General features: G+C 42.3%; 1 protein-coding gene across 2 annotated transcripts; it reads right to left on the reverse strand.

Annotated features, from left to right (window-relative positions):
- Positions 1 to 2,054: 2,054 nt before the first annotated feature.
- Positions 2,055 to 22,374, reverse strand: G3BP1 (G3BP stress granule assembly factor 1). 2 transcript variants are annotated; one of them, XM_032124811.1, is made up of 12 exons: positions 22,266 to 22,374; positions 10,941 to 11,054; positions 9,671 to 9,752; positions 9,112 to 9,285; positions 8,226 to 8,316; positions 7,627 to 7,720; positions 7,053 to 7,257; positions 6,522 to 6,623; positions 6,005 to 6,116; positions 5,559 to 5,684; positions 5,341 to 5,450; positions 2,055 to 4,586 (listed from the first exon to the last, which is right to left on the reverse strand). In XM_032124811.1, exons 2-12 carry the CDS (start codon positions 11,033 to 11,035, stop codon positions 4,380 to 4,382), a joined length of 1,398 nt encoding a protein of 465 aa, XP_031980702.1. In that variant the 5' UTR covers positions 11,036 to 11,054; positions 22,266 to 22,374; the 3' UTR covers positions 2,055 to 4,379. The 2 variants fall into 2 exon arrangements, with proteins under 2 accessions (XP_031980702.1, XP_031980700.1); XM_032124809.1 differs by having other exon boundaries at positions 5,341 to 5,471.
- Between the last annotated feature and the right edge of the window lie 356 nt (positions 22,375 to 22,730).

Below are 22,730 nucleotides of genomic sequence, written 5' to 3' on the forward strand. Positions count from 1 at the left end.
GATTTTTCTGAAATTTCTCTCCATGGATTTTTAGTGCTAGAGGTTCCATGCAGCAGCTGGAAACACAGAAATGTATTTCTTGTACTATTTTTCAAGCTAGGACATTATTTATACATAGCTTTAAAATTCTTTGGTAGATGGAGTGGCCTTGGTGCAAACACCCAAAATGACATTTCAGAATGCAGGGCTGCCTCTCACACTGAATCTCAAAGATGGTCATGATAAAGTATTTTTCCTTTCACTGTCAGGTGCTTTGTCAAGTGTGAAATATCACCAGTGGAACAGCAGATCCCTCTTGGCTTGGGCAAGTGGCATTTTGTGACAGAAAATAGAAGGGCAGCATCCTGCCCTTCAAATCTATTCTGAGAACATGCCATTACTCTGAAAACTGTCTTTAAGGAATGATGGAGTTTGAAAGAATTGTACTCAGTTTCATGTCTCATAACCAAAAAAGCTATTAACGGACCACCTTGCCCCATTCCTCCATATAAGGATAAGGATCTTACCGCTGGGAAATTAAATCATCAATGAGGCAACTCCTTCCTCCCACAGCACACACAGCTTCAAACTTCACATAGTGTGTACTCCTATCCCCAAGAAAATCCTTGTAAGGGAGCAGACGCAATTAAGAAACAGAATTTGTTCAAAAATATGCCCTTCCACGATGTGCAGAATAAGCAGCTGCAGAGATCAACTGCAAATCTTCATACCTGCACCCAGAACCATCCTTTTCACTATGGAAAGTGAACTCCCAGGTCTCAAGGACATCTCTGCTGTGTGGCACCAGAGGGGAGTTTCTCACACTCAAGTCAGAGCTCAGTTACCACACAGGCTGTTTCTTGCTCCCAGGGGTAAATCCTCTGCACCAAGCTCTGCTTCCAGCAACAAGCTCACCATTTCCACACTCACCTGTATGTGGAGAGCAGACACCCAGGAACACCAGAGCTTCAGTCTGAGCAAATTTAAAGAAAAATAAGAGAAGGGAAAAAAAAACCAACAAACAAACAAACAAAAAAAAACACCACCAAAAATCAACCAAACAAACAAAAACGAAACAAAAAACCAAACACCACTACCAGAGGGCCCTGCAGAGCTAGGAAGTGATCCCAGTCTGAATCCTTAAATGCACAACCAATACCTGCATTCCCAAACACACAAAGATCTCAGTTTGGCTTTACAAAACAGCCCCACACAAGTCTGCTGGTACTTTCCAGTACTCCAGAAGATGTTTCTCCCTGCTCAAGAGGTAACTAAACCTTTCTAATTGTGCAGTGCCCTTGAAGGAAGAAAAGGCAGCAGAGGCAGAGCTTGGCTTCCAGTTCTGGTTTGGGTGCTATCAACCACTACAACTGAAATGCTCTTATTTCTACTTGTCTTACACTATTAAGATCAGCCAGAAGAGGCCAGGTCACACCAGTCACATATGAAACACTCTCTGTACTCTCAGAAGGGCAGATCAACAAGGTATCATGAACACAAAGGTTATTCCAACACTGTCCATGTGGCTGCTGTGGGTACAAAAACCTGATGGCTCTAGACAGCTTTTCTTCACTTCCCAACTCCCTGCACAGCACTGGGACACCAAGGGCACTTCAGTACCACACACCTCCTTGTCTTGATTGAGGTGGAGGCACTAGAAAGGAGACACACAGAGCCTGATTCATTTAAGACTGTAGCATTTGGTTGCTAGAACGAGCTGGACTACCTTGGTTATTACACATCAGCTTTCTTGGAGCTATTGTAGCCCACTGCAGTCAGCTGAGGCAAATCAAATCGTGGTTGCTCCAGTCACCTTCAAGAATGTATGCAAAGCACTGGAGGCCTTTGACAAGAGATACTGAGGTTATAACAGTACAGCAAGGCAGGAACCAGAAGGGCTGGAGGCCACCAGCCAGCCTTAACACCAAAACCGATGTGCAACAGTTTACAGCAGGTCTTTTCAGAGGACTTTGTTATTAGAGAGTCACAGAGCCACCAAAATGCAAATACCAAAATTCAGTCTACAACATAACTTGCTTTTGAAAAGTGTTTCTTTACAAGACATTCCAACAGAATTTTATGTAAATATTTTATTTTGCCTGTCATCTTGGGACAAGAACATCACTTTCTGGGTCAACATATTGAATATGATTCATATGAGAACAAGCATACACTTCACCCTTTTAAATTCATTACTGACACTCTTCTTTCACATCAGACAGCAATGAGTCAGAACTGTCCAGCTCCCACTATGGAAATGGGGGTTCAAGCTTACAGATGCTTTTGCAGATTTGGTTAAAAGTTATAAAAGCTTCTATTAAAAGCACTTTGATAAGTCTGAAGTGCAACCTGTTACTGCAGTCTTCGGATTTAATGTCAAGAACAGTAGAAACCCCACAAAGGGGAAAAAACATATCACAAACAACAAGGACAGGGTTCAGTGAAAGATCTCCATTGCATACTTTCACCTCACAGGCATTCCTGATAGGAAAAATGCAGACAGCTTTTGTTTTTTAAAAAAATACCAGTTACCACCACAAGAGGAAGCAGCAGAATTTCCCCAAATGCTGGCTGTGAGAGCACACCACAGCTCACTTTCCCCCAGTTCACTAAGGTATCAAATCTCCAGGTACAGATGGTAAGCAGGCCAATCTGAGACACAGTTGTAAGGAGGGAAGGGACAAACAGTGTAACAAATGTGAACAGAAAAATAAAACAGAAACCAACACTCTAACAACATTTAGTACAACCAGGTTCAACCAGTAAGTCTGGCAAGTAAAAGGCAAAACATGACTTGAGGACAGGTAATACTGAGGGCAGCTCTGCTCCAGAGCTTACAGCAAGCACAGGGCAAGAGATGACACCCTGCATATGCACAGTCATTACAGTAATAAACCAAGAAACATGGAAACAGCAACACCTGACACAGATTAGCGAGCTTCCTACGCAGCTCTGTTGTGCTACCAAGAGATCTAAAGGTCTGGCATAGACACAAATCCACCATTTTCATCTAGATGCTTAACACCAGGCATCACAGAAATACTGCTTTGTGCAGCACCATCTTACAGGATCTCTTGGATTGAAATTACCCAGTTTTGTATTTTGTTTTCAGTTTCATCTTCTTTCAGAGGCAGTGGAGAGCATTCAACATCTTAACACCAGGACACACAAGCACCTTCCATACTTCTGTCAAAAACTCCTTCTTATCCACTTCAGGCCTGAAGCAAGGAATGAAGTACTGCAAAAATAACTACTTACAGCAGTTGGAACTGTAAAGGATGTGACACAGGTATTTCTGCTTTCCTTGTATTTTTGCAATAGTTACAACAAGACCCGCCCAGCTTCAAGTTCCAGTTATTAACTTTTGCATCCAAAAAGTATTTCTTTTCAATAATTTAAATGCAGCCAAAGTGATGCACAGAAGGTATTACAAGCTTTAGCTACAACCACCTCTACCTCGTAAACCTAGTGACTGGAGAGCTTTTTTCCCCTGGGAAAAACTCCAACAAACTCTTGACTTGATAAAGCAAATCTAGACCTTTTTTATTTTTATTTTTTTTAAACAATTTGCCAAAACTGGAATGAGAGATAAATAGAAGGCACAACAATTTTGCTTTTTTTTATACAAATACAAACTAAACATGAAAAAAACTCCCTATTTCAATAAAAAATTTCGTAAGTTCAGGAAAAGTGTTTGAAGAGTCAAGTTCTAGACATTTAAAACCTATCCCACAATCCAAAATTTCAAAGTGGTAAAACAGTAGCTTGAATTCCTTGCTGTGATCATGTATCAAAAGAAAAAGATTCTACGGATACCCATTATTCCACTTTTACAGCGCCACAGAGAAAAAGGTGAAAGTCAATTTTTCAAGTGGCAATGTCTCCAGACTGGAGGATGTTCGTATGACCCTCAAAGAAACATCAAGAGTTTTGCTTTTCTGCCCTTGAAATACTTGCCAAGAACTATGTTTTCCTACAGGCTCTTGAACGCATGCACGTGAAATATTATTCCGCTGACTGCACCCAAATTCATTAGAAAGAGGGGAGGAAATTAAAAAAAAAAAAAAAAAAAGAAAAAAGAAAGAGACATTCCTTTAGGAAAAACCACTGGTACCAAAAAAACAAAAATCAGTCCGTAAGTTTGAGGTGAACAGGAAAATTCAGTTCTTGTCTTTTTAAAATCCACTTTTCCTAAAACGTTGTTCCACAAAGCTGGAATCTGGGACAAGGACTAGAAAAAAATAAATCACAGAACCATAACACAAACAAAAGGGGCCAAAATAGTATCAAACGTAGCAGTCTATAACAGGCTAGGGCCACATTCCAAGATACCCAAGGCTGAAATTCACAAATCTGCAGGAAAAAGGGTTTGCGCCACCATGTCAACATCCGCGATGAATTCACTGGCGTTGCCCGATCCCCCTTCCAGCTCCAAATCCTGGCTTCTGGGACATTCCTCCACGTGGAGGCCCTCGAATCCCACCTCCCAGCCCCCCACGAGTGCCTCCAGGTCCACGGGGTCTGTTATCTCTGCGGTCACCCTCCCTGGCAGCTCGTGTTTTCTTCTCCTCCACATTCAGGCGCACCTCTCCCCTGAACATGATGGGCTGCAACAGAAGTAGAGAAGGTACTTTCATTAACGGGTCACCAAGAGCTCTTCAAGGTCAAGCAGATTCCTGCAACTTTGTCTCATATCCTCCTCTCCATGAAAGACTGAAATGTTTCAGGATCACTTACTAAACAATGGCAATAGTCAAACCATGCATCCAGTCTTGGGGCTTTACTGGAGAAAAAGATGTGAAGGAGCGACCCTTGAAAAGCCACCTCAGGCTTAACACTGAACATTCTGGTTAACCTTTTAGAAAAGAGCTGGGCTGTAAGCAAGCTCACTGCATGGCTGTGAAGGTGCATCCAGAGTCCCTGCCTACCACAGCAGGTAGGCATGGGCACACATTCTGCATTAGCAATCACTGCTGACAGGCTGAGCAGGTACCTCCTGCCTTTGTTAGCAAAATTCTTTTCAGCGTGCACACCAATACGGCTTCTTCCTTTCAGCCTCTGACAAACAAGATTCTATTTGTCCATAGAATCAGACTCTCTCTACCTTGTCCTCCTGAAAGCTATTTATATACTTCCTGTGTTCAGCAACCTCACACTAAAAAAATAAAGCTCTGTAATGAGCTGCTACAAGCTACTTCAATGACAAAAGACTGCACAAATCTTGGTAATAGGATGGAAAGGCATCACATCTGCTTTAATATGCTCAAGAAAGACTAAAGGGACCAAGTACAATCTCTTCCTGTTAGGCTGAAAAACACTGTTGTCAACAGACCAAAAACCACTGACTAGAAATTTATTTACCCTGTTGCTAAGGATCTTCTGAACTGGCTCAGGATCATCAAACACCACAAACCCAAAATTGGGGAGCTTTCCACCACTGTTGATGCGAAGTTCAACAACATTGCCATAGCCTGCAAGAGAAAAGCCAAGTTCTTGGGTCATACATTAGAATGCTCTGTTGACCACGCCCATGGCTGCAACCCCCAACCCCTCAGAGGACAGCAAAGCAACCAACTTACTTTGGAAAAAGTCTTTAAGTTCGGATTTATCCACATCATGGGGAAGGTTCCCAACAAACAGCTGATGGCTGTCTGGGTATCTCACAATCCGCCTGGTTTCCACATCGCCTTGTTCACCCTCTCGAACTTGAACAGAAAAGCAAAACTGATTTTAGAAAAGTCAGTCCTCACAACAAACAGAAACAAGCCATGGTCAGAATTACCACCATTAGCAAGAATCAATTCACACTATCTATCCATTCATATGTAACAAAAGGAAAGCATTCCACATTAGCAAGTTTGTAACTATTTGCTTTTTATCACCAGGCTGAGGCCAAGCTTCAGTTTTTACTTGAGTAAAAATCGTTTACTGACAAAAATGAGATTTTAAAAGCTTTAGTTATCACATTGCTTTCCCAAAAGCCTTAAGCAACAAAAACCAGCTGCTTCTTCGCAGCCTCTCTTACTTGGCCTAGGACCCCGCTGTGGTGGGATGCTCGTTCGCTGCTCCCTCACTCGCTGATCCCTCTGAGGTCTCTGAGGCGGGGTCTGAGATTCAGGCTTTGCCTCGGGGCGGGGCTGTATCAATTCAAAAAGGAGTGAACAACTGAGGGTCAGACAGACATACCAGCAGGTTCAGCTTTTAAGAGCTCACTGTTAAGTTAGTGATAAAAAAAAATACAGGAAAAGGTAACAGTTTTTTCCACCTGTGATTAAAATGCATGTTAGCTCATGTTGGCTTATATGCTAAAAGCAAGCAGCATTCACATGAACATTCCCTGTTTTCCTCCATGAGAAACAATTCTCAACCTAAAAACCTACAAATAACACCCTGATAAAGTCTATCAGGAATCACAGAATTCCAAAGTCTTTAGGGCCTGGCAAGTCAAATCATAAGCAAGTAGATTTCACTCTATTTTTTCCCACCTCAGTTTACTGTCAGCCAGTTCAGCACTTAAACTTCTACACATGCTGGATTCCTACCTGCGAGACAGGTACTTTCACAACATGAGGTGGTATTCCTGATACTGGGACAGCCCCACTGGGAGGAAGATTCTTGCTGGTTACTGATGCCCAGGAAAATGTCTTAAAAAAAAAAAAAAAAATAGAGAGAGAAAGATAGTAACATAACTACATCTCCTTCTGAAATATATTACTGATAGTACAGCTAACAGACACAGGATAACAGGAACACATTTTAACTTATACATGAAAATCAGGAGCCAGACAACAGCAGTTTCCCCACAATTTCCTTCAAATTTTTGACAATGGAGTCACACTTTACTCTCTTTCTGAATTCCACAGTTGAAACAGGACAGAGCAGTGGCCCAACACCAAGTATCACATCAAGGTTAACCAAAGTATTGGATTCCTGAATATCGATCTGTCCACTTGTACCTTCCTTAACACTGAGAAGTGACAAAAATCCACAGGTAAAAATAAAGCTCTGTAAACAGACAGTGGAGCCCTACTGATGAAACCACATCAGAGAGAAAACAGATCCATTGTCATTACCCTGGAATCCTCTTGCACAGCAGGAGCTGGATCAGCAGGAGCTGGAGAAGGACTCTTTTCCACAGTCTCCTCTGGAGCAGATTCCTCTAATACTGGCTCAGACTTTTCTTCCTGCACCTCTGGTTCAGGTTCCTGTTCAGGTTCTGCCTCTGGCTCAGGCTCTGCCTCTGCAGCTGTTTCTTCCAGGTGTTCCTCAATGTCATTGCTATAATACAGCAGCACAATGAGCAGGAAAAAGAGGTGGTACTGTATTTATTCCATTACTGGTGATAAGCAGCACTACTTATCCAATACAGAAGTCAGGCACATGACATCTGAAAGAACAAGGCCAAGTAAGGCCACATTGCACAGGCATGCAAATTTTGCATTGCTACACTATAAAGCAGCAAAAAAAAAAAAAAAAAAAATAGAGTCTCCGTGTTCAGCCTAACAGCATTTTGATTTCAGCTGATCAATAAAAAGGAATCTTTTGACTGTCAGAGGAAAACTATTAATAGCAATAAATTCACGTGACCTGTTCTACAAGCAGCCTGTCTCACACAACACCTGACTTCATCTATAAATATATTATTACCTGACAGCCTGCTCATAATAAGCACCACTATCATCAGGAACAGCCTCAGGTGTCTGCTGTCTTTCCTCAGGTTCCTCCCCTTCCTCCTCTGATTCTAAATAAGGTTAGAAAAGAAGACATAATACAACACACGTCTTTAATGTGAGGCTCAAACACAAGGCACCTACCACAATATACAGTTGAAGTTTCTAGCAAAGCACACAGAAAACATTTTCAGGATGTGACATGGAACAGACATTTCCTTGTATTTCCACTATCACTTTGGTTACTCAGTTTTGACCAAGGTTAAAAAAACCCACGTTCCAAATACTTCAGAGAACCAGATTTATAACCTACAAATCTGACTGCAACTGCCAAAATAAGTCTTAAAGAGTTCTTGTAATAGAAACAGAATATGCCAGAAAAATAATCATCTGCATGTCACAACTCCTTGCTGGATTGAAAAGAAACTACAGGCAAGGAAAAAACCTACAAGCATATGAAATTTAACACTGATCTGTCTTCTCCAGCAAGAAGATTTTCTTTAGTCTGGGAATAGACTGTTGATAAAATCTAGAACCAAACACCAACAGAACCACACAAAGATTTCTGCTACTTACCCTCTGGAGGCTCAGTGTCAGAGTCCCCAAAAACCTCATCCTGGTAGCGGAAGATATCGTTGTGGACATAGAACTTGTTTGCAACAGAGCCCTAAAAGCAAATCAAAGGGAGGAATTGACTCAATTACATCAATCCAGTAATGTAAAAACGGAAATAATGTGAAAACAAAGGTTTGAGCGTATCAACCTTCCCACAAGATTAATCCAAATTTGCCTATTTTAAGAAAATAATGTTATTTGGGGCAAGAAAACAATAAAGAAAAAAAGACGTCACTCCTAACAAGTATGCCTGGAACAAAGGAAAAAAAACTGTTGAAGTGCATTCAATTCCAATAGCTCACAACACTGAAGAAGTGAGTGACAACTTCCTGCTGTCTAAAGTATCAATTCTTATCTCCAAGTCATATTGGAAAATAGAGTGATCTTGCTACACTCCTTTTTCACTATCACTTTTAATCTGTGAACGACTTTGTTAAAAAAAAGTTGTCTATTTAAAAATGCCACTTCAAATGCTGCATCAGCACCTCATGAACAAGAAGATTTGGAACCCATGTTTTCAAGTGACAGGAAGCATTTCTCTCTACTATTTCTTTTTCAGTAAAAAGGCCAGTTGCTAGGATAGCAAATCAAATTTTAATATGCTTAAGAAAACAATGTGTTGCACTACCCCTAGGAGTCCAAAGTCAGGACATTTATAACTGATTTCAATATCCAAGGTCAATGTACAATCATACAGGAGGAGTGTAATTCCCAAAGGAATTTTCAGAACATTACTGCTGAATTTTGTGGCAAGTTACCTTCCCAGACTAACCCTTCAGACTGCAACAGTGAAGCAGACAGAGCTCACCAACGCTGTCAGAACCCCCTGCCAGCCCAGCTCACCCACCTCAGGTGCGAGCACGAAGGTCTGCATGAACCTGCGCACAGGCTGCATGTTATTGGAGAGCTCCCCCATCACCTGCACCACCACGCCGTCATTGAGGGTGGCGTGGGCATCCACATGACGGATCTTTGTGTGGCAATCCTTGAAGTTTAGTGACAGCACCTTCTTGTGGATATCCTAGGAAAGGACGGTACACATGGGTTACACCGCAGAAGCCATTTCTGCCAAGTTAGCAGCTTTCAGAGAAAGCAAAAGCAAAACCATAAAAGACTGGTTTAAGATACATTCCCTAACTTTGGAGAGAAAGCTTGGCAGGATGCTTGTTAGGTTTGCTTTGCAACCAATTTTACATTATGAGCTTTCTATAAAGGAAGCACATTTTGCCTAACTATTGCTGTCTACAGATGAGAGGGTATTTTCCTCCACTTTTTTTTTTCTTTTTTACAGAAAGCACTTGAAGAGGGTGAAAGCACTGTGAATCACAGCTGGATACATTTCTCTTCTCAACCACAAAGGTGACAAAATAGAAGGAAAGAACAGCTTTCTTTTTTAAAGTTCTTACGGATTGCCCATAGACTGCGTCAGCTGGTTTTCCATTGGAATCCAAGCCACCGTGAACATAGGAAGAGTTCTTTCCATAAAACCTGTTGGAAAGAAATATTTTAATGCCAAGCTTTGTTGTGTAAGAACACTGAGCCTCTACATTTGAAGTACAGTATAAATAATACACTTTCAAGTAAGTTTCCTGTCTGAATCACTAGAATAAAGCCACAAAATCTAATAATCCTGTCACCAATCTGGGGGTGGGGGGAAAACACAAAGTTTTCTCACATAAGGTGCAGCATTCAGGTGTGTCAGAGACCCAGGCACTAACAGCCAAAACCAAAGTCTCATGGGAGCTCATGATCCAATCCCATTATCCCCTTTCTGCACAAGGTTCCCAAAGCGACATCCTGAACATCTGGGATGCTGAAGGTTCCCCCTCAAATTCTGATTTCAAGCTTGAGCAAGGAGCAACAGGACTTGTTTTGCTCTTCTACAGCGAAAGTAGTATTGCAGGTAAATCTTCCTTCTTGTAACTGAGACTACCAGCTAAAATGCCCTAAGCACCACAGTATGGTACTGCACTCTGCCAGCAGATAAAAGACTGGAATGGATTCCATGGCACAGAGTCAACTGGCCTCTGACCCAAATGGATGAGGTCAGCTGTCCACCAAAGTGGAGAAACACTTGAATAAGTGTTCCTAAGACTGGAAGGGGGAAGGTTTCAGAAACTGTTTATCTGGCTACTCAAAACACAGCAAAACAAAAGTGTATCTTCATAAACAAGACTAGTTTCAGAAAGGGTACCCATCAAACCATAGAGGACCCATTTGTTTAGATAACAGATTGTAGTTTGCTGCATATCTATAATTTCCCTGACTTTCCTTTAAGAAAGAGCTGGTGTGACTCCCAAGAGACACCAGTACACAAGCACACAACTTATTCAATGTTTCCTCCTAGTCAGGGAACATTTTATCAAGCCAAAAGAAATGCTTAACTAAGTAGTATTTCTCCAACTTCAATTTATATTGATTACAACCAGAAGTGGAAAGCAGCATTTCAGTTACAACCAGAACTCAGATATTTAAAGAATTCTTGTAATCTTTATTACATCCATCTTTTAACCCAGCTGATCAAAACCAGAAGTAAATGACACTCAGCATCTTGAATAAATCAGGTTCCTAAGTGTCCAAATTCAGCAAGCTAAGTAATAAGATCATTCACCAATTTTAACACACAAGTTAGGGAATTCACACAGAAAACCAGCTCAGACTGAAGCAGAGCTTTACCTGTGCAAGTAGTCAGGTGCTTGGTTCAGCAGGGTATAGTACTGCCTCACGAATTCCCGCCCGACCAGCAGGGGACTTGGCTTCTCCATCACCATTTCTTTGGTCAACTGAAAACTATGGAAAAAAACAAAAGCTCCATAAAGCACAAGCATTTCAAATGGCTGTTCACATCCTGATTCCATAAGCCACCTAATCACAGCGGAAAGCACGCACCAGAACTGTTTTACCCCTGTAAGCAGTTTAAGCACTGTGTTTTCAGAGTCATCAGTGATTTGGTGCCAGGGAGAGGATTCCTGGGTACCAAACCAGAGGTGGGAGAGGCTTCAAGGCCAAGGAAGGTCACCTCATAACATGCCAGTAGTTAGTCATCACACATATCCTCAGTAAAAAGCAGGTGGCAGCAAGTATGGTTCTTCAAGAGGATTTGCTAAGTGGCTAAGACATTTACAGTCGATCCAAATTCTACTTACCTCACTTGACTTCACAATCAGAATTAAAAGTCAGATGTTCTCAGGCAAAGCCTGTGCTACTGTATTAGGGGCATTTTTCAAAGGTCAGAATAAGTCCAATCTATTTTTATCAGCAGCACAGCACTACTTGCTCTGAGTGTCAAGCTCTCTGGAGGAATATTGCATTATAAAAAAATTATTATGCTACAAACAAATACATGCTGCTCTTGCCCTGCTTCGACTCTCAGCAAGTCACTTCTCACTTAAATTCAGACCACCACTCAAGTGAACAGCACCAGCCATGCCCAGGGACAATCTGGGTACCTTCTGCCTACATTCTACAGATCTGCAAGTTACAAAAATAAAGTCTTTGCAGGTAAGTTACACAATACATGTATCTTCAGGACAGGCCAGCCAAATTCAAAGCACATTCCCACATTTCCTTGCAAACAAATACTCATAAAGACTGTTCAAACTCATTCAAAATAGTTTTAAACTCACAGGGATAAATACCAACACCAGGGCATGATCTTGGTACTGAATACAGAAACAACAGTAGATTTTCTGCTTCATACTCAGCTGTACCAGTGAGCAGCAGAATGGGGGCTTAGCAAACAGTTTTGCTGCTGAAATCACTTTCTCCCCACTACTGACTCCCAATCTCCTTCACCACACAGCCCTTTCCCAAACACATAGTATTCAAATTCCACATGCACATCCTCCAGGTGTGATGTGCAAGTCAAAACCAACAGTATTCAGCTGAGCCCTCTAAAAAGCAATTCGGGAATCAGCAATTACTTATCTGCTTTTATTTAATACTGATAATTATAAATAGCTCCAAGAAGTGGTGGCATCAACAACTGGGGAAAAACCCATACTGGATTGCAGCCAGAACATGGAATAGGGGGAAAAAAATGAAGTCAAATTAAGTAGTTTTTAGCATAGACTAATCCAGATAGAGCCTGCAATGCTCATGCCAAGCCAGGCATGCCTCAGGACAAGCTTTCTCTTGGCACTATATCCAAGAGCATCCCATATCCTGGGAAAACTGAGTTGCCCACAACTTATCCCTTAAACATAGCAAAAGGGAAAGAAAGACTGCCTCTCCCACCTGCTTGTACTAAGCCCTGTTCCAGTTCATCCAAGGATCTTAAACATTTGATACTCACTATATTTAATGAATTTCAGAGAAGTTGTCCTTTAGACACCAAGAATTGATGACAGAGCAGAGCTTCAGAATACAAAGGCGACCAGGTTGGTGTTACTGCAGTGACAATTTCAAACACACAACATACACAGGGCTGCAAAGAAAGTTACAACCACACTGCTGGATGGACCAGGAATGCAAAACAGAAGCTTTAATCCTCAAAGAGATGAGCACACACAAAAAGGTGACACAGAAGCCGTTATTTTGGATGAAGCTAAGTCCAAATGATCCTGGTAAATGCCATACATCTCAAACAACAATCAAACACACAACACACTGCACTCAAAAGACAGAACAACGTGTAGCCACACTGCTGGAACATCCAGGTAATAGATCTGAGGATGTGATCACACACAAACTCCCAGCAGAGGCCAGCATGCATTGCAGCCAGCTTTGCTGGAGGAACACAGCTAAGGTTCAAGACAGAAGATGTAACAGCAGAGTTGTAATTTTGTATACATTGATGTGTTTTTCTCTGCTTTTAATACAGTCACATTTCACTATCTTTGTAAGTCTAGAAATAAATGAGAAGTCTTCCCATTCTATTTTAAAATACACTTTTTGATAGGTTTAAACACAGGGAAAAAGATCAGGTGGGCTCCAGAGGATGTGCCCATGAACTTCCTCTCTTTCAGCAGGACATGTGTCTTATCACCACCACACAAGGAAATGTTACCTACATGATAATGTGCAGAAAATATAAGACTAAATATGACCTAGAACTGAAAAAGGCTTTTCAAAACATTCAAAAGCTTTCAAGACATTTGAGGATATTTTCAAGAGCTAACCATGCAGAAAGGAAGTAATAGTCCACAGCTGGGTCTGGCCTGCAGGAAACACCCTGATTCTGCAAAGCACTTTCACTTCAGGAGGGTTCCACTATCTGTGGTTTTGCAGAAGCCTTTGAACTCTAAGTGTGATGTATTATCGGTACAGATGTTCAAAACCCAGCACAGTCCGAAGTGACAAAACCTCCAAGAGATGAAGATGAACTCGTTTGCCTTCTAGTGCATGTTAAATGAGATCCCCATAAAATATTATCATACAGTAAGAAAACACAGCAAAGGTAAAGTAAGGGTAAAGTAAGGCTAAGTGGTTGCTACCACTGCTGACTTCCTCATCCCACTTGTTTCCTCTTGAGTACTTGGGAAGCTCTGTAAGGAGCAGGCCAACCCTAAAGCACTGGGAGCAGAAATGGCAGACAGACATGACTTGCACTTTTTAGCCCCAGTCAGCTTAACTGACAATGCAGGATTTATTTGCTCCACAAGAGTTAAAAAATTTGCTTCTGTGCTGTCAGTTTACAGGCAGGAAGCCAGTCCTACCATATACCAAGATCACCATTTGGAGAATGAGACGAGGTACACTTAATTTCTTTGTGAAGATACAGCTTCCCCGGAATTCAAGCTTATTCCTACAGATGTAAATAGGCAGGTTTTCTATTCAGTTCTGATAAATGATGAATCTGGCTCTTCTGAGAATTATTTTCAAGTGCTTCCTAGAACACCAATGTACAAAGCTTGACATTCTCACATAATGGCAAAATGTTCCTGTAGCACTCAAATCTCAACAGCTGATTCACCAACAGCTCTTTCAGATTTCTGTTCTTCAGTGAAAGCCTTCACCTGCATTAACCCACAGGCACATCATCTTCCATGCTGGTCTCAAGAAATATTGAAAGTGAAGTGGCTTGATTATGTCTGTCATCCTTACATGCTTGAAACAATACATGAGAGAACTTCCCTCCTGCTAAGGGTGAAAAATCTATCAGAACTAACTCCTAACATGAAAAGAAGAATTGCAGAGTGCCCAGTTGTTCTCAAGCAGATCTCAAAAGAAATGGGAAAAACCTTTACATGACCTAATCAGAGGACAACAATCTGTTTTTACTGCTGCCACACCTGCTGCTACGTTGCCAGTTGCCATCTGTTCTTGTTCTCTAGCCAGCACAACCTGAATGGTGGAAGCCAAGCACCTCCTCAGAGAGTATTTGCTCCCTACCATCATGAGCAATTTTATTACTCCACGATTCCCTGATCCAAGAAAAACTGCAAATACTTCATACTACATTTTCATTGCACAGCACATAATAGCACCAAATGTTTGAACTGTCACTACATTACTCCTGATAGAAGCTTATCCACACATTTTCCTGTCAATTGACATAATGATGAAAGGGTGAAAATTGACAGGAAAAACTGAAAATGTGATTATTTAAGATTCATTCATAATCATGCATTCATATTATCCCATATGTAAAACAAATTGGATAAGTCAAATTATAACAAGTACACTATAACAATTCTGCAGCATAACTGAGCCCCTTCCTTAAGCCAAGGACTTAGAGGAAGACAAATACCTCCTTTACAGTGGTTATCACCTGGCTGGTGGAAAATTCCACCATCTGTCACAATGCTCCCACTTGGCAGAAAATCAATGTCAGGCACTGAATTTCTAAAATACTGTTATGTAAATTAGAGCCATTTATGTAAATTCCATATTAGCAAATTCAGATTTAGGTCCACAAAACCTATTAGTATATTAGTATTCAGAAAAATGGACTCAGCAGCTCGCACTGGTTTGTATTTTCTTACCAAACTGCAACATGGTGAAAGCAAACTAATCATTGCTGTCCCAACTCAATTTGGTTTGGGGGGTTTTTTTGTTGGTTTGTTTTTCGGGTTTTTTTAAATTTTTGAATCAGACAAGGACTTTAGCCTGAATGTTGCTTCTACTGAACTTGCTACAAAACAGAAGTGTGTCTTAAGCACATCACAGGATGTTTGGGCTCTCAGGGCAAACAGTCCCAAGACTCAGGCAAAAGCCCCTTGGCCTGATGTAACAAGCCAAAGGATCAAAACCCAATGAACTAAAACATGCAAGTCAGAAAATCCCAAATTTCACTTCTCAAAGTGTGGCAATTTAAAATATCATCTGTCAAGAAAAGAGTCAGAACTAACAAGAAGACAAGATAAAACTGAATCATAATCTCAACAGGCTCTGGTGTGTTTTTAACATTAGCCTTGTTTCTTTGCTCTCTACCATCTTTAATTACATTTTTTGACTTGCATTTCAATACAAGGAGCCGTCTCAAAAAATCCAGAGTTCCTACAATGCATTATAGTCCTGACTGAAATAATATACAGCAGTTCACCTATTCTCCTTTGGCTACTCAAGTGCTGTAAGGTGACCATCTGAACTCCACTCCTTCCACCTCTACAAACTGGTGGAGTTTACAGGGTGCCAAAGCAGCCATTCAGAATGTCAAACTTTTCACACAACTCCACTCCCTCATTTTGCAATCAGTGAATTCCTTAACTTAAGAAGGCTTTTTGGAAACTGAAGAAACAGCCAGAGAAGCTCACATGGAGAAGAGGTGTCTGTATCCAAGCACAACGCACTACAAATGTAGTAAACACCAATTTTGCTGGAAATTAAAGGTCTGGTCAATAGTTAATAGGATTGCATAATTAAGCGTCATTTGGGATTTCTCCAAGTTGCTTAGCAACAGGTGAGCATGCTCAAAGCCACAAACCATTTAGCTGGATGGAATAGCACCTCTAGAAGCAGTTACTGCTGCTGTCATGGGCAAAAAAAAAAAATCATTAAGAAAATGCCCAGTAGGCCTTTAAGAAGACATGATATAGACTGAAAGCTTAACTACAAAAGCAAACCAAATACAACTAATTCCAACTCTCCATACATTTTACATGACTAGTATCTGCTCTGCGGCTGACTAAGCAATAAAAGAAAAAAAAAAAAAAAAAAGAGGCTGGTACCTGTGTGAATCATGATACAAAACATTAGAGTGAACAATGGAACACAAGCTCAACTTGCACCCCTAGGCAAATTCCAGGGCCCATCTCAACTGGGGATTTATATCATCACACCAACTTGCTCTCAAGTAGGAAGAGTGATGTTAAGTAAATGTGCATTTAAAACACAAAGATCACAGATACACTGAGATACACTTCTTTTAATACAGCCTTAGCTATCCAAGGGAACAAAGAAACCCAAAACAATCCAGTTGTTGACCCGAGCCTAAATTATAGAGCTGAAAATGCATCTCAAATAAGCAGGCAAATGAAGTGCCAAAACACTAATCTGCTCTAAAAAACAGGTCCCATTACTTGCTTCCCACTGGATGCAGAGGCAGACAATGTCACTGGGACAGGGTCACAGCAGCACAAGCCTGTATTTTAGACACAAGTCATTACAGCTGCCTACCTGTAATCAGTTCACCTTTTCTGCCTTTGACAGATTCAGAGGGAAAGTATTCAGCGTGGAAGCGTGGAAGAAGGCAGCACTATATCACAGGAGGCAAGATGCTTGGAACCCACAGGCAGTGGAAGCTCAGTGATGGGGTAACTTATGCAATAAATAAATATCTGAGGATCAAATTGGGACATGTTGTGAGGTTACCAGCATTCAACTCTTACTAGCATCTCCAGGAAACATTCAGATAGTCTGTAAGATGAATGTATTCACTAGGAACTTCCAGAAGCAGGCACCTCAGAGCAGCGTGAATTGTCAGACATATCTTACAGACAGAAGAGGCTTTAATAATCTTCCAAACCTAATCTTCCAGCACCTGATAAAACATGGATCTGGACTGTCCAAACCTAGCACAGCTATTTCTCCTTTCGCTTGTGACTCCTCTCCACTGTATGACCCACACAACCTAGAAAGACAGGCAATGCCTACATTCATAAAATACTTGAGGTGTTACAGGGAACTGGATCCTAAAAAATCATCACACAGCAAGCAAAACCACCAGGCAAACAGCTTTCTCTGTGCTTAATTATCTAGATGCAGCCTAAAGGCAGAGCAATACCTGAGCCCCCTCTGAAGCTTTGAGACACACTGACAAGGGACCCTCTAGAAAAGCCAGGTATTACATCAACATATGGGTAAGAAAAATTAACTTAGAAGCTTAACTATTTTCTAATCAAAGCATCCAAGCAATCAAACAAAATTTAAGCAGAAGAAAAAACGTTTTCATCACAAGATTAAAAAATAATTCAGAATTACATTCGGCACTGCCCATGCTCGTACTAAAAAAACCGTCTGCTTGCCAGTGGCAGATGGGAAGCCTTACTCAGCAGCAATGCACAGCCCTTCAAACACTGGGAGAATACAAATAAACAAGCCAACAATTGCTGAAGAGCTGTCAGTGTAGAAGTCTGCCTGTGTTTTTGCTAACAAACCAAAGTGTGATCCACAAGTTGATGGATATGATGAAGTCTGCCATTTCTTAGACAAAATTCAGCGCTTCTTGTATTTTTCAGCTCTACCAAGCAAAAAAGAGACAAACTGAAGACTTCTAATGCTTTCAGTCAGAATCCAAGAGAAAAGAGATCATTTTGGAGAAATGTAATTTCCAGGGCATTAGGCTCAAAAGTAGATTAAAAATACAAAGATCCCCTGAAGTGTAAGTTAGGGTAGTTGAGATCAGCATCTGTGCCCCTACAGTAAGGGATGAACATTCATGTGGGTAAGGAAAAAGATACCAGACACTATTCCTCCAACTAAGAGCATACAAGTCTAAAGACAAACAGCAAATTAGGTCCTGTTTACAAGAAAAAAAAAAAATCTAACCCAGAAGACTCTTGAAAATTTGCTATTAAAACTAAGTGATAGAAGAAATTCTCAGCAAGATGTTTGGGGTTTTTTTTAAATTCATCTCTCAAAACACTTTATGCCCTCCCTGAGTGCTGAGCTTAATATGGATGGTGTGGGTTTGGGGTTTTTTTCCTTCCTTTTTAAAGCTGTTTCACCTGGCTTCCAAGTTCCTACTTGATATCACTCAAACATCACTTCAATTCAGCAGTTACCTGCTGTAACATTAAACTAAGGTGATCTGTCCTGAGCTTAACTAGCAACATTTCATATCCTCACAAAAAGAGAGCTCTGTTCCACTTAGCATTACAGAAAAACACAGGGCCCTTGTATTTTGACAGAAGTCCAAAAGGAACTCCTCTTCAAAATCTGAGTTCTCTGAAAACTCAAAGCCTTGAGAATTCCCAGAAATATTCCTACATTTTTAGTAATCCTAAAATCAGATTATCCTAAACAGGCTCTCAAACATGGAGAAGGACTTGCCTTTCTAACTGAACCTACCTCAACCTCATTTACCCTGCAATTAGAAGCAATGTTTTTCTGCACAACTACATTTTAAACACACAAATTTCATCCTAATGGGTGGTAGAACAGTGCTAGCCTGAATGGTTTGTTTACTCTTTCTTTAATGAAAAATAAATCAGCTTTCTGCCTATACTGCTCTCCAGACTGCCTCATGATAAAGCAGCTACTTAGACCCTGTGATTCTGCCATTAGAATAGGTTTTGTTTTGACATCCAAGAGCTGCTCCAACATCTCGATGAAGTTGGCAGCAGGTCCAGTCATCTTCTCTTAGGTCTGCAAATTTTCCATTTGGCTCCAGTGCAGCTTCTTAAAGCAAAAAAGCAGAAGTTACTCATCAGCAGTCAGAAGAGGCAGATCAGAACCCAGAGCTACATCAACATTACAGTGAAATTCAAGCTCACTGCCACTTAGAATAGAATCACCAGGATTAAGATTTAAAATATTTTCTGCATGCCAAGCAACAGATAACTGTAAAGAGAATCAACTCTTTCACCTCTACCCACTTAAGTCATGGAAGACACTTAAACTCGATGTATCAACTGTATCCTTAGGGCTGACCCATCATGGCACTGTTACATTAAAAACAAAACAAAACAAAGTCAGCCCAGCAGCAGCCAGGAAACAGCACAGGGCAAAGCAGATGAAAATGGAAGATGGCCACCAGCATTTTCCAGTGCAGTGCTGCATGTCTGCCTCAGCAAGGAATCAGGTTCATCACAGATCACTCCTACATAACTGACAGCACCCAGGCTCCTGCTCTGAAAGCAGCACTGCACCAGCCATGTCTTCCTGGAAGAGATCCAGACTTAATATAGCAAAAGTAGGACCTCAAACCAGTATAACACTCACTGCCTGCAAAGCGAAGCATTCTTTTACAGTACCTGAGGATCAGACTTAAGTTTTTCTTTTTAATTACTCAATGAGGTAGCTTAAGGTTATCAAGTCTATTAGCAGGTATCTCAGGAAGTTAAAGAACTACTTTAGCTCTGCAGATTTTATATAGGCACCTGTAAAAAAAAAAAAAAAAAAAAAAAAAAAAACCACACACCCAGTCTTCTAGACCAAACCATCACTTTTGCTTTTGATCTGTTCCAAGCAGAGCAGACTACAGCCAGCACAGCAACTAGTACCACCCTGCTGAAGTCCTGCTCTACTTGGATTTCCTCTTTGATTCTTCGGTCATCACCTTACTTAGTCAGACAAAAAGGCCCAGGTGCTAATATTAAAAACTAGAATAATGTTTTCAAATTCAAACAGGCCATTATGTCAACCTTATGGGTGCTCTCTCATCAGGTTGTACTGTTTTGAACAGTAGGAATATCAAGAAATATCAGGATGTACTTACAGCAACGTCACCTTTGCTTTATTTCACTTTCATAAAAAGTGCTGCTCTGTATGTTTGCCTTACAATTTACAAGGTGAAAAATAAAGCTCTGAACCAAAGAGTTTGCTGTTTCATCGGGTGCATGAAGATTCTGTTTAAAATTCAGATGTTCAAGCTCCATCAGTTGTGTTGAACTCTACTGATGCTGTTGAGCCAGCAGCAAAGTGAGCAGCAGAGCAGTGCTCCTGCCATCACAGCACAAACAAATCCTTTTGTATGCTTTTGTTGTTTCTTAGACTGCAAATGCAAAGATTCCCAACAGAAGATCCTGATGGGCTTGGCACACATAGACTAAGTCTCGTCCACCAGGTTTTCTACTTTAATTTTAATTATGCTTCCCTGCCTTCAACTTGAGGAGTCCACAATTAGAAGAACACAACCTAGCAAAAAAAAGGGCAAATTCACACCAGTCAAGAACTGGAGGCCACTATTTACCCTCTGATGTATACAAGATTAAGATTTTTAAAAATAACTATATTTATAAAATTATGATATACATTTGCAAAGGTTCCAACATTGATATTTTTTTTTCCCTGACTTTGTACAATTACACTTTCTAGCAGGTTTTAATAGTGCCTTTCAGGCAAACCAGTCCCTGCAGCACATGATGCTGTCAAAAAGGACGTGAAATCTCCATCATAAAGATAAGGATGTAAGACTTAAAGCACATGAGTACTTCCAGCCAACCTTCAAATCAGCTACATATATGCCATCCACTAAGCTTTTTTTTTTTTTAATCTAGGCTCATAACTTTACATTACATACAGTGACTGAAACACCCCAGGAAATGTGAGTTCAGTTCAGAGGATGAGAAGATGCTACCATCAGCACCATGGAAGTATCACAGAGCTACCTAGCAAAACGGTTTGGCTTATTCTGTACAGAGAATAAGAAAAGCGAAAATGTAGTGCAAGGGAAGAATATCAGAAAAGGTCGGAAATGCAGTTTTTGTCTGTCAACTTCTGCACTTCCCTTTATGACATCAATCTAACAAGCCTCATTAGCTAAAAAAAAAAATCCAACCCCCCCTCCCCCCGTATGATTTATGGCGTCTGGAAGCATCAGCTTCCAAAGCTTGATAGCAGTGTCCAGATTTCCTAAAGCTGTCACTCCTGGCTGTGAGAGCAGGGGCTTGCCAAAAATAGCACACACTGGAAACATGGCGGCTTGCTGCAAATGCTGCTTTCCCCCAATGGTAGAACAAAAAAAAAAAAAAAAAATCCTTTTTTTGGTAAAAAATACTTATTATATACACAGACGTCTTAACGTAAAAGGTCACCAGGTAAGCTCGCTGAAAATTAGGAACAGGTTAGATCATCCAGATCAACACTGGGAGGTACTGGAAGATGTATCGAAACCTTTTCTCTGGGGTTTCTCCAGCACGTACATCTGGGGCCTTACAGGATGCTGGAAAGTCTCCTTACAAGCACTACTTCGCATTCAAATCTTAGCTTAATCTCGGATTCGGCCAAGGTCATGCGGTAAACCAGGATAAGATCCATGCTCTCTTGCTCGAATTATAACTTCCTTCACCTATAAAGTTACACCAAGGGAACCACCTCGAGCTGATACTCGGGTCCGGACCGTGCGAGCACCCAGCGCTGCCCCTCAATCCACAGCTACAACTCGCTATTGAGCGGGAACACCTCGAGCTTTGGGTGGGCTCCTCCCCGACCCCACCTGCTCAAAACAAAACCCGAAGGCAGAGAACGAAAAAGCCTCCGAATCTGAAAATCCGAGAACAAAGCTCTCCCCGCACACCTCGCATCGCACAATGCGGGCCCGCGAGCAGCCGATGCCCCGCCGCCCCCCCTGCCCCGCACCGCTCCCGCCGGGAGCTCCGAGGCCGCCGCAGCACCGGGAGCTCGGGGAAGGCTCCGGACCCCCACGGGGGCTGCGTGGCCGCGGGCCAGGCGGGAGAGCGCCTACTACAAAGCGCCGCGGGGACCGGGCGGGCCCCACGCCGGGCTGGATGGAGGAGCGGATTAGGGGGGGAGGCGCCGGCAGCGCCGTCCCGCACGGTCCGCGGCCTACTGAGCGCCGGGGGCGCCTCGGAGCCGAGGCGGTGCGTGCGGCCCGCGGCCTCCCCCGGGAAAGCGCGGCCACGCCGGTGTCTCCTCGTGCCCCCCACCCCCCCTCACCTGCGGGCGGAGCGGGACGGGAGCGGAGGCGCCGCTTCACCACAGGGCCCGGCGGACGAAAAGCGCCTCACGCAGCGGCGTGCTCTGCCGCCGGCTACATATAACCGGCGCGCAGCCTACCCCAGCGGGCGCGGCGCAGCCAGTCAGAGAGCGGCGGCCGCCCTCGCTCGGATGCCAGTTGGCCCACAGCCGTGAGAAGGCGGGCGGAGAGCTGAGGGGCAGCTCAGCCAGCCAACCACGCGGCAGAGCTCCGCTGGGCAGTGAGAGTGATTGACAGGCGGACGAGCCAATGGGCGGCGGAGGAGGCCTGATAGATTTGCCCTTTGGCCAATGGGACGACGCTCCCCGCGCCAGCAGGCGCGCAGGGCGGCGCGCGCCGGACGCCGCAGTGTGGTTGAGCCGCACTGCAGCGCCCTTGAGAAAGTGCTGGTAAACCCCGTTACAGATCGGGGCGGGCCCCGCGGG

Source organism: Corvus moneduloides, chromosome 15, assembly GCF_009650955.1.
Source record: "Corvus moneduloides isolate bCorMon1 chromosome 15, bCorMon1.pri, whole genome shotgun sequence".
In the NCBI taxonomy this organism is placed as follows: Eukaryota; Metazoa; Chordata; class Aves; order Passeriformes; family Corvidae; genus Corvus; species Corvus moneduloides.

Coding starts and splice junctions, on each gene's coding strand:
- G3BP1 (XM_032124809.1), bottom strand. CDS start 11,035: ATGGTGATGGAGAAGCCAAGTCCCCTGCTGGTCGGGCGGGAATTCGTG. Junction 7,721..8,225: donor TGACACTGAGCCTCCAGAGG/GTAAGTAGCAGA, acceptor AACCTTATTTAG/AATCAGAGGAGGAAGGGGAG. Junction 6,117..6,521: donor TGAAAGTACCTGTCTCGCAG/GTAGGAATCCAG, acceptor GAATTGATACAG/CCCCGCCCCGAGGCAAAGCC.